Source organism: Acanthaster planci, linkage group LG12, assembly GCF_054643075.1.
Source record: "Acanthaster planci isolate LZ-2023a linkage group LG12, COTS_SCS, whole genome shotgun sequence".
In the NCBI taxonomy this organism is placed as follows: Eukaryota; Metazoa; Echinodermata; class Asteroidea; order Valvatida; family Acanthasteridae; genus Acanthaster; species Acanthaster planci.
In genome coordinates, this window is record NC_141788.1 from 5,769,367 (window position 1) to 5,782,918 (window position 13,552).

The following is a 13,552-nucleotide window of genomic DNA, read 5'->3' on the forward strand; positions in this document are numbered from 1 at the left end:
TCACAGGGCAAAGTATCGGAATAACTAAACCATGTATCAGATCCACCACACAACTGAACATTTTAGTCCTATTTATCAGAACTGTTGGTGTACCCGATTCACTCCAAACCCATGGAAATATTGCCTACACTATACCATTAAGGTTGCATTCCGCGAAATGACTGTATTTCTGAGATTTTTACAATAAAACATGCCATAATCAGGAGGGATCACAGAAACATTTTTACAAATCCCGAATTTTGGACTACTAGTTTCCAGTTCGGGTTATTTCTTTCACAAAAATCCCGAAATTGCGGGCCTATTTGGAAAAACAATGAGAGCTGGGCGAACAGTTTGACTATTTTAGATATGTCTTTGGAAAAAAGCAAATAAAAACAAATCGTGGGTAAAACCCATAAAATTGAAACGAAAAGTGATCTACTGGCCATAATCTTGAATTTCCAGTGACAAAACCGGAGACAAACCTCCTCCGAGAGTCAACAGGCGGCGCTATTTCGCTCTGATTTTTCATTGCTTTCTATGCGTGCACTGAACTAAACGAAGCCCATTCGAAGACAAGGGAAAGTCGACCACGTTTGCAGCCCCGGTGCAGGCAACCAAAGTCCTTCGGGCCTCTTAACCCCCTCCCCCCGCGGCAACTTGAAAAAAACAACAAAAACAAAAAGAGCAGAGTGTTCTTGGGTCATTCAACTTTCTATTGATTTTTCAATTTTAAGTAGGTTACTTAACCAATGTAATTTCTAAATATCCACCAAAAACAAACTCAACCCCCCCCCCAAAAATGAAAGCTCCCAAGTCTGTCATCAGTGGCCATTTTTCAAATGACATCCCTCCAGCTTTTCAGTCTCTTGGAACAATTTTTCAATAGCGTTTTTCCGTGCTTGGCCCTGGAATGGGAGTCCTTGAATGTGGAGAGTTCATTCTGGGCCATTCTTCCACAATCACACAATTTCTTGGGCCACACAATCTCCTCTTTTTCAAATAAACTCTAGGGGTACTTTTTCAGCGCCTCGGTTTGGCGAAGAATTCTCCTTGAATTGGGCAAAGCACCCTTGTGGGCCCGTATTTTGGTGTAATGCAACCTTTAAGAGTTGAGACGTCTTCGGACGGACGTGCAGTCCGGGGACTTTACCATATTGATGCGCGCGCATTGATTTAAATTTATCAAGGAAGAGCTGCCAGTGAGATTTGTGTGTAGGCCAATTGTGCATTTTTGCTACATGATGCACGATTGTAGCGTTTTAATCGCTCAGTCTTTGCAGAGCGAAAATCTGTGCGGTACAACTTGGTTATTAATGGTTTTGTTATCTACGTAAATATGAACGACCCGAAGCAATTCTCTGAAATTGCCAAATGGTTAAGCTCGTGGCTATCAGACCGTCAGACGGTGGGTTCGAATCCCACCGGTGACTTTTATTTTCCCAAAGCTTGCTGTCAGTCGGTAGCTATAAGAGACTGGAATTCACCCCAGCCAAATACCAACAGTACCTTAGCCCACGGGATAAGCTCTTCTGCTGGGACTGTCCGCGAAGTCCAGGTGAGCGCCTTAGTACAGGTTCGAGACGTATGGCCGACTCGGCGGCCAGGGCTTAGGGGCTTGTCTCGTTTCCTCCCTTGCATGGTCGCTCAAACTCTTTTTAGAGTTAAATGGATGGGCAGGGAGGAAGTGTGGTGGGCCGGGAACCCCGAGATCCCAGAAGAGTCCTATATGGAAGCCGGTAACTGCGATTCCTTGCGAATTTCAGGAGTCCGTGCGCCTGAATGCTTGGTCAACACCACATAACTTTTACATTTTTCCCCTCACCTATTTATTTTTTTATTTTATTTTTTATTTCGTGAGCGCAAAACTCTCAAGGCATTTTTCTGGGTTGAATACACGGATCACTTTTTTATTCATAATCTTAATTTCTTAAATGTTCGACAATAAAACCGATTTCAACCGTGTTTGGATCCATTTCTGCCAAGTGATCTCAATCGAAAAAAAACAGCAACGTATCTGTATAGTGAATCTTTATTATTGACGGTGCAAGAGAAACATATCAAGGGGCGGCACAGGCTAGCAACACTCGTCTCCTTATTTCATTGATGGAAAAACATTCAGTACAATTTGGCTTGCTTTCAACTGCAGAATCACTTGATATTTTCAAACAAAAATCCTCACAAAAGACATGCATGTCCCACTTGTATTGGATTAATATTCTTGCGTCACGCCAACAGATCTGCTCCCCCAAATACAAGCACAAAACTGGTCAAACAAAAGCAAAACAAACAAACAAACAATCCCTATAGTTGTTTGAATTTTTTAACAACAGAAAATGACAAAGAATCCACTGGATGTCGAATAAGTAAAGATTTTGGTTTTACCCTAATCACGTCCCAAACGCTGTATACAGCCTCTGTATTACGGCGCACTCCATTCAGTTTTGTTTTTATCTCCACGTAACCCACGTTACATTTAATTTTGGCAAAACCGAAACTTCATGTTGTCATTTATATCTAGAGCCTCACTGGCCCTAAATTTTATATCAGCATTCAAGTTACAAAAAGGGACAAGGGAAAAAGTCACCCAAGTTACTTGGTCAAGAATATGTCTCTCTTCGAACTCAAATGGATAACACCAAGATTTACCTGCCATTTCTCAAAACTTAAGAAAATATCAAATGCAAGCATTGATCATTCCGTATTTCCCTAGGTGCTGTGCATGAAAACGGCATGATGAAACACCGTCTTTGGAGTTGTGATGAACTCCTGCAAAAACAGTTGTGATTGTACACACACAACACAAAGTTGGCGTATATCTTCTTTCTTTTTCTTTAAATCGTGTACAATTTGTCTAAAATGTGCCTTTTTATTCAACCGGCGGCCTTGAGAATCAAAACCTTGACTTAACACTGGCTTGTACACAGACTGACGTATGTGAAGTGGCATAAATGATGACGTGATCTTGTGATTTATAAATAAAATGTAACTTGGGTAAAGATGCAAGATGACTTATCAAAGAAGATATTAGATTTGGACCATCTGAATTTCCAACGTTTTATTTCAATGAAAGCTACAATTCAATTGTTTTCACGTAAACCCTCAAAATGCGCCTTTCTGTCTCAGTTAACCTTGCTTTCAACTTTTGTTTCACTGTTTTCAATGGGTGCTCTAATTGATACCGGTTTTGTTTTCACGGTAACGAAGATTCCCATATTCAAGCGCAACAGCCATGCTTTCCCAGTTAGGATTGGGGCTAGGGTTAGGATAATAGGGTTCAGGATAGGGTTGGGGTTACAGATAGGGATAAGGCAAGGGTTAGGGTTGGGATTGTGGTTAGGGTAAGGTTTAGTGGTTAGGGTTGGGGGTAGGGTTATGATAATAGGGTTGGGGTTAGGGATAGGGTTAGGGTTACAGATAGGGTTAGGGGTGGGGTTAGGGATAGGGTTAGGATTGGGGTTGTGGTTAGGGTTAGGTTTAGTGATATATAGGTTTGTGGTTAGGGTTAGGGATAGGGGTTGGGGTAGGATAAGGGTTAAGACACAACTGAAAATACGACAACTCAAGTCAACATATTAAAAATATGTTATAAAATGAAAGGAACAGTGCTCACTTTTCAAGGAAAGAGGCTTGCTTCACAGGGCAAAGTATCGGAATAACTAAACCATGTATCAGATCCACCACACAACTGAACATTTTAGTCCTATTTATCAGAACTGTTGGTGTTCCCTATTTACTCCAAACCCATGGAAAATGGCCTACACCATACCATTAAGATTGCATTCCGCGAAATGATTATATTTCTGCTTGCGAACTCATTGATGTTTTGTGATCCCACGGGTTTTTACAATAAAACATGCCGTAACCAGAAGGGATCACAGAAACATTTTAATAAATCCCGAAGTTTGGACTGGTAGTTTCCAGCTCGGGTTATTTCTTTCACAAAAAGCCCGAAATTGCGGGCCTATTTGGAAAAACAATAAGAGCTGGTCGAACAGTTTGACTATTTTGGATATATCTTTGGGAAAAGGCAAATAAAAACAAATCGTGGGTAAAACCCATAAAATTGAAACAAAAAGTGATCTACTGGCCATAATCTTGAATTTCCAGTGACAAAACCGGAGACAAACCTCCTCCGAGAGTCAACAGGCGGCGCTATTTCGCTCTGATTTTTCACTGCTTTCTATGCGTGCACTGAACTAAAGGAAGCCCATTCGAAGACAAGGAAAAATCGACCACGTTTGCGGCCCCGGTGCAGGCAACCAAAGTCCTTCGGGCCTCTTAACCCCCTCCCCCCCGCGGCAACTTGAAAAAAAATAAAAAAAACAAAATAGCAGAGCGCTCTTGGGTCATTCAGCTTTCTATTGATTTTCAATTTTAAGTAGGTTACTTAATATGATTTGCATGTGTTGTTCCTTTGCGAATAATGAATTCTGTTATCTCATTATACATTTTTCATGTTTTGTATTGTGATTTGCATGCGTTGCTCCCTTGTGAATAATGCATTTTGTTATCTTATTGTACAAGTACTGTAAAAAAAATTGTGACTTTGTAAAAACATAATATGTTTCAAACTTAATTGTCAACATATATTTATATAAAATTAATACCAACTGATTACTATATTCTTGTTTTAAATAAAATATATTCTAGTTTGAATTTTTCAAACTTACTTTTGTGTTCCCATTTCAAGTTTGGATTGACGGGCTTTCGAGCCACAGTGTTAAGGTACACTTTTGTCAATCCTGGCCGGCTTGGACTGGGAGGTTTTTGTTTTTATCATGTTAGTCTTGCATAGTTTTATATAAGACTATTCCTTGTTTGTTCAAAAATGTTCATGCTCTTGTCAATAGCCGAATAAATAATAATAATCCGCGAAATCGTTTGTTCTCTTCTCACAAGTGAAAGTGTAGTAAACATATTCTAAATGAAAACCTAAAATCACCTGTCGTTTGATACCTGGTGGCAACATTTTGACATTACAATTCTCCAAACAAGTTTTTTTAGGGACACTTTATTAAGGCGCTCACCTGGACTTCACGGACAGTCCCAACAGAAGAGCTTGCCCGGTCGGCTAAGGTACTGTTGGTATTTGACAGGGATGAATTAGAGTCTCTTATAGCTACTGACTGACAGCAAGCGTTGGGAAAATAAAAAGACACCCCTGGGATTTGAACCCACCGTCTAACGGTCTGACAACCGCGAACTTAACCACTCGGCCGTTTCAAAAAAACTGCTTTCTGCCGTTCGTGTTAAAGAGATAAAATCCTTAAGCGTACTGCTCAGACAGTTGCTATGTAAATACTGATCAAAACGCTACAATAGCGCAATAACGTAACAATAATAGTTTTAAATGAGCCCGCATCAATATGGGCAAGTCCCCGGACCACCTCTTATACACCTGTCTACATGTCCGAACTCTTTCATAGTGTTGTGAATGACACGCCTTTTTCTTTCTTTGAGGGGCGGGGGTCCCCTCGTTTTCTTCACTAGCATAAAATGACAGCCGAATCAGGAACCCAATTAGTTCTGCTAAATAGTTGTCATCTCAGGCCGCGATGTGTTTTGATGTGTTTCGTTAAACTGTAAAAGGGGTCTGGGGTTTGGAGGCCCGACGAGATTTGTTCAGGATTGCAGCTGCACTGATTGCGACTATGAGACAGACAAACCAGAGAAGTGGTGAAGAATGTGGATTCCCCACAGGTATGTTAACTGAGTATCAGAGACGAGCATTTTGTTGGCATAGGCAAACTTAAAAATCCAGCTGCAATGAAATTGTTTAGTACAAGCATCAAATTGCTTAACCCCACTTTTTTTCATTTTTGTTTCACCATTTGAAAGAGTGTTTTGTTTTCTTTGTTTTTCATGCTAATTAATATTTTCTTATTCATGAGCAAAACTGTGATGTCATCCAAGGAAGACTGCCTCAATGATATATTGGTTTGGGCACGCAAAACTCTTACATTTTGCGAAGATTTTTCTTTTTCTGTATCTTTCATTTGGTGATTTATTGTTGTGTAAGTACACAGCAATGAGCAAGCAATAAACCCTTTCTCCAATTATTTTCGGTGCGTCAATTCTGGGTTCACAATATGAATAGAAAATCTATGCACTGAACCGTATTTCCCCTGCATGACATCACAGCAACAGCGCCCTCAGTTGTCCAGGAAAGTATGGATGATTTCAAATGTTTAAAAAATTGTTTCCAAGATATTTAATCTAAAAGAGATGTCAAACCTGAAGAAGAGAATAAATCGCAGAAAAATTATGTCCAAGAAAAATTGCAGCTAGACTTTAAATAAAGTTGTCTCTCGTGCGAAGGTCTGCGACTCCCCTTTGGCTAGATTTATATTATACACTTGTGCGAAGCCGAAAGCAACACTATCCAAAACCAATATCGTATCTATCAAATCGTGGAAAACGATAAAGACGGGCAATGCCGAACGGTGCAATAACTTCAAAAGTTTGGACTTCAAGTTACGGAATTACAAATTAATATCCACACAGTGTCAGACTAGTTTACTATTCCTTGGTACAATCATTGGGCGAGGGCGTAACGCCGAATTGAGACCGTGTACTATTTGCATTACTTCGAGCGAGGTTAACCCACTTCAACAGTACGTTGAAATAAGGATTGCAGGCTGCATGAGTAGGCCTAGTTACCCATTTAAAAATACATTAAAATTTTTTCAGTTGAAGGAGGTTGTAACTAATGTCACAAATAGTTGGGTATTTTTAATTTGACTCCGGTATTCCAGCCAAACGGATTAAGACCACTTTCACAAGTTCCCCTGGTATGTATCGCTGAAGTAAAGGACAACTTATTCCTGGCAAAGATCGTAAAAAGAAAACATACGGGCGATTCAAGTGGTCATTCCCGCTCATGTTTCGAAATTTAACACGACAAGACGGGTGCGCCCACGTAAATAGACCAGAAATCTGTCGGCCGAGCTCATTAAAATCCAAATTATACACTCAAGATATTCTATATTAGAGAGTTCTGAGCGCCACGGATTTGGCGAATAGGAGAAAGATGCCACTGAACCTCTAGCCTGGACTCAGGCTTCCAATTCTGAACAATTCGGATGCAGTCTGGTCCGAAAGTGGCACTATTTAGCCATTTTGCAGAGGGATGCTTTCTAAAATGACTACTTTTAGCAGTCAGGGTAATATCCTTCGTTTAAGGAGTGGTCTGTTTTGGGCGATAATTTCTCAAAAATTCATTGGTCAAACCACCGAAGACTGAGTGAAAGGAAACTACAACATGTTGATCATCATTTTCCGTACAGCCTGAACACGTGTGGGGGTTGTGAGTATTTCTAAAAGAATTTTGAAGTACAGGGATTTATCACTGGCGTCTATGGGAATTTACTTATGGGAGTGCACCCAGACGTTCTGGACGTGCCTACCTACCGTCCGTATACAGTTCTCAGTCACCTCCAAGGGTACGGGCTTGTCGGATATATCCCGGACGGACCATAGCGTGTCCATTTCGCGGTAAAACTGGTTGGACCGACGCACTATCTCCACGTCGCAGAACCCGGGCAATGAATGCGACACGCGCGGGGACTGGTCGTCGTCAAGGTTATGTGGCGGCAACACGTCACCAACTTCCTGAGGATCTTCGATCGACGGAGTCCTGCTTCTCGTCCCGAGACGAAGAGGCAGCAGACATGGCGGGACGCCTTGGCGAAAACGGACCCGAGTAAAGAAGCACAGTACGGCCTATATTCCCAAAATCATTGTTATTTCCCAGCACGTACGTACGGCTTTAGATCGGTCCTTCATCCAAAAATATCACCAAAAAAATCAACAAAATTCTACGATTGCTCTCAATCCCCAGTTTAAAAAGGTCCGGACCCCCACGACCCCCCCCCGAATCCGCCCATGGGTACTCTTTAAGCGCCTCGTCCTGGCGGAGAATTTTCCTCGAATTGGGAATTGACTATACTGACATTGTTTGCTCAGCCGAGCGTGACGCGTGTCAAAGGCTACGTTAGTCTTCTGTCAAAACTCTAACTTATGTTCATGCTATTTTTATGATCCGAAAAACTCCAAATTATTCAATTATTCTGAAGCTTGAATTTTCTCCGAAACGACAAAGAAATCAATCAAGGTCACACTGATACAAGGAACAAATAAGCAAGTATGGTTTAATGAGAATGTCACACTTAGAAAAAAGTAGGCCTAACGAAGAAAACGTTGATTGGAACTAGTTTACAATGATAAGGAATATCTCATATAAACAAGTATTCTTACGGGTGAGAGCTTGGCAAGGCACTACATTGAAGACTCCACAGATGCCGAAAAACAGTTAAGTCCCTGATGGTGCCAAAATAAGCTGTCATCGGGACGAAGATCACGTCCAATAAGAATGACCGGGCTCGAGACGAAACGGCGAGGGTGTAATGACTGTCACAAATACTGGACTTGACGATCCCAAAAACTGGAACTAGATTCAGTTCACAAAGTGTCTCTGCCGGATCAAGATTCAGCTCTGCACTTCACTTGGTCTGGACGGACTTCTCTTACAAGTGTCACTTTACAAACGACTCGCCACCACAGGTTAAAATGGTGAAGAAGTTAACAAGTCAAAGACTTCTCACAGCGCGCGTACCGGGTAGAATTGCCTTCCAAAATCTCTCTTGCGGTGTGTGTGTCTCTCTCTGTCTTCCGCCATTTTATAGTCTACATCTCTGCCAGAGATTTCTCTCATTACGTAAGTTTCTTAAAACATACTTTTTAGCATTACTTAATCTAATAAGACACCTCAAAACATAACTGGAAGCGTCGTCAGCTCTTCCACACTTACGACGAGAATGGTCATGGTTAGTCATTCACTGTGGCCTTGGGTCAAACGCGGGTGACACACAGAATCGTGGGCGGTACCATTACATAATCTGCCACACGTACAGAGACCGTGCGCGTAAACATAACATAATATAAACGCAAAAAAAGGTACCAGCGTCGTAGGGTCCAGTGCACTAACTCAAGCCCAATTGAAAACAGTGTAAAATCAGCACTGTTCAGGGTCCAATAGCATGCACGCCAACATCCCTGAGATTTCTGAGACACAAATTAAATTCTTGTCTGGTCACTTATCTTTCAATTTCTTTTCAATTTTTGTGGGTTAACCAATTACATTTTTAATAATTCCCACAAAACAAAATCACCCCCCCCAAAAAAAGTGATTTTTCCGAAGTCTGATTGCAGCCATTTTTCGAGTGGCAACCCTCAACTTTCTCGGGCACTTAGGACCATTCTTCAACCGTAGTTTTTAGCCCTTCTGCTCTCATATGAAAGCTGAAAGACCCAGGGAGTTGATCCCGGCAATAATTTACACAATCTCATCATTTTGGGGGCCAAACAATCTCCTTTTTCAACAGATACTGTGGGGGGGGCACTTTTAATGCTAATGAGCTGGCCAGAAATTCTCACTTGAATTAGTGGTCTGCACGCCGTAGTGGCTAGTGAACAAAGGAGTAATAATAACAGGCTCGTACATTTTGTGAAAATGTGTTTTTAATCTCAAAATACTTAGGCCTGCACAGTATATTAAAATGCCCTTTTATGACTAACAGGCTAAAGGTGCACCGCGTTTTTGCTTAGTTTTATTGAGTTTAATTAAGGATCCGTGTTACTTCCGAGTGAAATTAGCAGTCTTTCGTTTAACCCAATCATAACTGACGTCGTGGCAAAAGACTAAGGTCACCTCTACGTTATTGACCACAAAAGAAGCACAGTGCTATAACAATGGACGCTCACTGTAGTTAGTGCACTGTGTGTTAAACTGACCGTGTTCGATCATGGCGTTACCGCTCGCCCCGTTTTTCTTAACCTACTGGCCGCACATCGTATCGGCCGTACTGTGCTTCTTACTCGGGACCGTTTACGCCAAGGCGTTCGTCACCGTGCCCGCCGCCTCTACGTCCGGAGACGTGAAGCGGGACTCCTCAGCCGTCGACGATCCTCAGGAGCCGCCGTCGCCGCCCCCCAGCCCGAGCCATGACAAGGCCCCGCGCGTGCCGTATTCATTGCCCGGATTCTGCGACGAGGAGATGGTGCGTCGATCCAACCAGTTTTACCGCGAAATGGACACGCGACGGTCCGTCCGGGATATATCCGACAAGCCCGTACCCTTGGAAGTGATCGAGAACTGCATTCGGATGGCAGGTAGGCACGTCCTGAACTTCTTGTAGGTATCAAGGTTTATGGTTGTGTTAATAAATTGATCCCATGTTGAATTTTAGGAGATGCATGTATAGTGGTGAGTCCTGCTTTTTTAGAGCTGGAAAGGGAACTGTGCCCAAAAATAAACAAATGAATAAACCCACGGCCATAGGTAAAGATGGTACTAAAGTGTCTATCTGTTTCTCTGCAGCTGTTGATTTCGGTGTCCGTTTCTGAATAATATCGTGATTATACTTGTTTCAGACGGAACCATTTCTTTGATTTTATCCAAGCACTTCTATACAATAGTACCTAAACAGTTTCGTTAGCCATTATCGGGAAATTAAACCCTGACTTTATACGATCGAATGCACACTCATTGAAATAGAATTCTTATTCGGGGAAACGGGGATTTGAATGTTCGTTCCATTTCACTCGACAACGAATGCTGTTAGTACTAATTCATTTACACATTTTCCGAAATTGGCCGGGAAAATTTTGAAAACAACTACTTCAAATTTAGTAAATACATTGAAATGACACGACAAACGTAAAACAGGAGCACAATGATAAATTATTAATAATATCACGTACAGCTTTTAGATATTCTGATAAAAATAAAACAAATTGGCACTATTGTATTGTAGAGTTGGTTAAAAATGGCTATACAATAAGAAATTGTCCGATACAAATAGAGAGGAGTTAAATATGAAAATTAAAAATGGAAGAAAAAGAAACGGTGAGAAATTTGCATTTACAACGACACTATAGGTACGGCCCCAAGCGGTGCCCACATGCAACCTTGGACTTTTGCGGTCCTCAGCAACCCGCAGGTCAAGCTGGAGGTGCGCCTCATCATCGAGGAAGAAGAGAGGATGAACTACGAGAAGAGGATGAGCGCACAGTGGCTGCACGACCTGGAGAAGCTCAGACTCACGTGGAGCAAGCCCTACCTGACCCGAGCGCCTTACATCATCGTCGTCTTCAAGCAGCTGTTCAGGGTTACCGAGGAAGGCAAGAAGACGACGAATTACTACCAGGAGATCAGCGCCTCCATAGCAACCGGATTCCTGCTGGCGGCCGTGCATGTGAGTTGGATCTTTTGGGGAAGAACAATTATTTGAAACAAACCAAAGTGATCTGTTCGCGAATAAGTTTGTGTGTGTTTTGGTGCAAGATTTTGATGGGAGGAGACAACGTCGTGTTAATTCACGCCGCAATTTGGTTTTTGCTGAAAGGTAGGTCTGTCCCTCAGCCGCTCTTTGTAATAAGATTTTTTACATCTGGATAAGATGCAGTCACTTGGATGCAATTTAAAGCGGGAAATGCTTCCAGACACTCGCTATTTTAGTCAACAAAGTGTTTTGAAAAGTTTTCCACAATTGAGTGAATGAGTCCCGAGCATTCCCTCAAATTCATCGGAAACTGTCGAAAATAATCATCGGCCACTGCAGAAATTGCCGAACGAAGATGTCTCACTTTCACTGAACCTGCAGAATTACGTCTGAATGTCATCCAGGTTGCAATTATTACAAGTATTAAGCGTTGATAGATTGCACTCAGTTGCAAACCAAAAGCGTTGAACAGTCTCCAAAAGCAAAGACATGTAGTAATGAGAAGCAGAGTGCATACTGATTTCGTTGGTTGTTTTTTCAGAATGCCGGTCTGGTAACGGTCACTACCACCCCAATGAACGCTGGGCCCCGCCTGCGCACTCTGTTGGAGAGACCAATCAGCGAAAAGGTGTTGGTTCTGCTCCCCGTAGGACACCCAGAGGATGGTGCCACGGTGCCTGACTTGCAACGCAAAGCTCTCCAGGAAATCATGGTGCTGAAGTAGACTACTGTAATAGGACTTTGGAAGTCTATCAGATACAGCAAGAAATTGAGATATTTAAAAGTTCTATACATGTATGTCACTTTCAACATGGTTTCTTCTCTTTTATCGAACGATTTGTGTATGTTTAACAAGTGAATAAAGTTTCCTGTAAAAAACCAGTCTCTCGGTGTGTATTTTATTTCCCTTACTCTAATTGGAAAATAGTTTAGGCCTGATGAATATTAAATAAGTGTATCTTGATTTCACTCTGTGTGTCCCAGTTTAGTTCAATAAGTCCTGCCATATAAGGATAGTTATGCGAGGTGGATGAGTGTGTGCGCTGTCCAGGGAATGCACCTTTTGTTCAATGCCATGGTTAGTCAAATGTGAACATTTTTGCCAGTTTTTCTTAAGGTGTAGTCTCAGATAGTCAGGAGTCAGAGCCAGAAGTAAACGGTTTAATATTGCAGAACCTCTGAACATGTGAAATTTTGTTTTCAACTCTGTTGGCAAACTCTGAAAAAAGCTTGTTAATAAAATCAAGCCCTGAGACGAGCAGACTTCTGAACTGCCTGCAATTATTTGTCAAGGCTTCTAACCGCTTGTAACTGCAAGTTAAACTTATCTTGTGCTATTTTCCTGAAAGTTACACTAACCAGTATTTCATGAGTCCTTTATGGTCTTGTATAGCTTGTTTGATTGGAGATGAGACACGCAAGTGAACGCTGTTTTAAGGTTAAAAATGAACGATGTTTCAAGGACTGAAGTGACAATTAGACTGCTTTAATGAGTCCAATTTCGGTTTACAACATTGATTTTGTAGATGGCACGTAATAACTGGATTTGAAGCTGGATTTCCCCTGAAAGGGTACTTGGATCCTTTTGCTGTTTCACCTGGGCCATGAGAAACGTCCAAAGGCGCCTATAACTATCATTCCTTCGTGGCCAAACCTTGGGGCTCAGATTGACGTACAATGGTAGATCGCCAAAAGCATCGACTTCAGCAAAACCCTGTGGACTTGTATGCCTTAGGATAATCTGACCCTTGAATGTGATGCGCAGTGACTTTGTAAATTTGGATGCCCGACTGCAGGCTAATGCTGAGGGTATACAAAAGTTATCGGCTTCTGTAAACGCCATGGCATGCAAGACGTGCTGACATCTCTGGTGCAAAATGCCGCCCTTCCTGCTGGACGTGCGAAGCACGTTGGCTAAGACAACCCTATCGAGGGCTCACCTCATCTTGAAGTTTCAGCCCAATATGACAACGACTTCCAGGAAGAATTGCTTAGCTAAGAGGCTCCTGCCTTTGACTCAGCTCGGTTGGAGTTTGACCTGACCAGTGTTCTGGCAGGTACTGAAGCTGCAGCATGTGCTGATTTTGAGGTTCTTTCCAGCGAAGACATTTATACAGATAGTGAAGCCAAAGGCCCTCAGATTTTCGGCAATCTAGCCGAAAGGGTGGTTAAAGCCGTTACCCGTCAAAAAGAGACATATGAAAAAAAATGCTGAGCAATATCCCACGCTGTCAAATGCAGTGGCCGTCACTTGGAGGCAAGGAACAGAAAAACAGTATGAATCTGCC

General features: G+C 42.0%; 1 protein-coding gene across 1 annotated transcript; it reads left to right on the forward strand.

The window, feature by feature from the left end:
- The first annotated feature begins 9,556 nt into the window (after nucleotides 1-9,556).
- On the forward strand, nucleotides 9,557-12,525 carry iyd (iodotyrosine deiodinase). The gene is made up of 3 exons (XM_022244578.2): nucleotides 9,557-10,152; nucleotides 10,921-11,237; nucleotides 11,806-12,525. The coding sequence occupies exons 1-3, from the start codon at nucleotides 9,786-9,788 to the stop codon at nucleotides 11,986-11,988; spliced, it is 867 nt and encodes a 288-aa protein (XP_022100270.2). The 5' UTR covers nucleotides 9,557-9,785; the 3' UTR covers nucleotides 11,989-12,525.
- The last annotated feature ends 1,027 nt before the right edge of the window (nucleotides 12,526-13,552 follow it).

Coding starts and splice junctions, on each gene's coding strand:
- iyd (XM_022244578.2), top strand. CDS start 9,786: ATGGCGTTACCGCTCGCCCCGTTTTTCTTAACCTACTGGCCGCACATC. Junction 10,153..10,920: donor GAACTGCATTCGGATGGCAG/GTAGGCACGTCC, acceptor ACGACACTATAG/GTACGGCCCCAAGCGGTGCC. Junction 11,238..11,805: donor TCCTGCTGGCGGCCGTGCAT/GTGAGTTGGATC, acceptor TTGTTTTTTCAG/AATGCCGGTCTGGTAACGGT.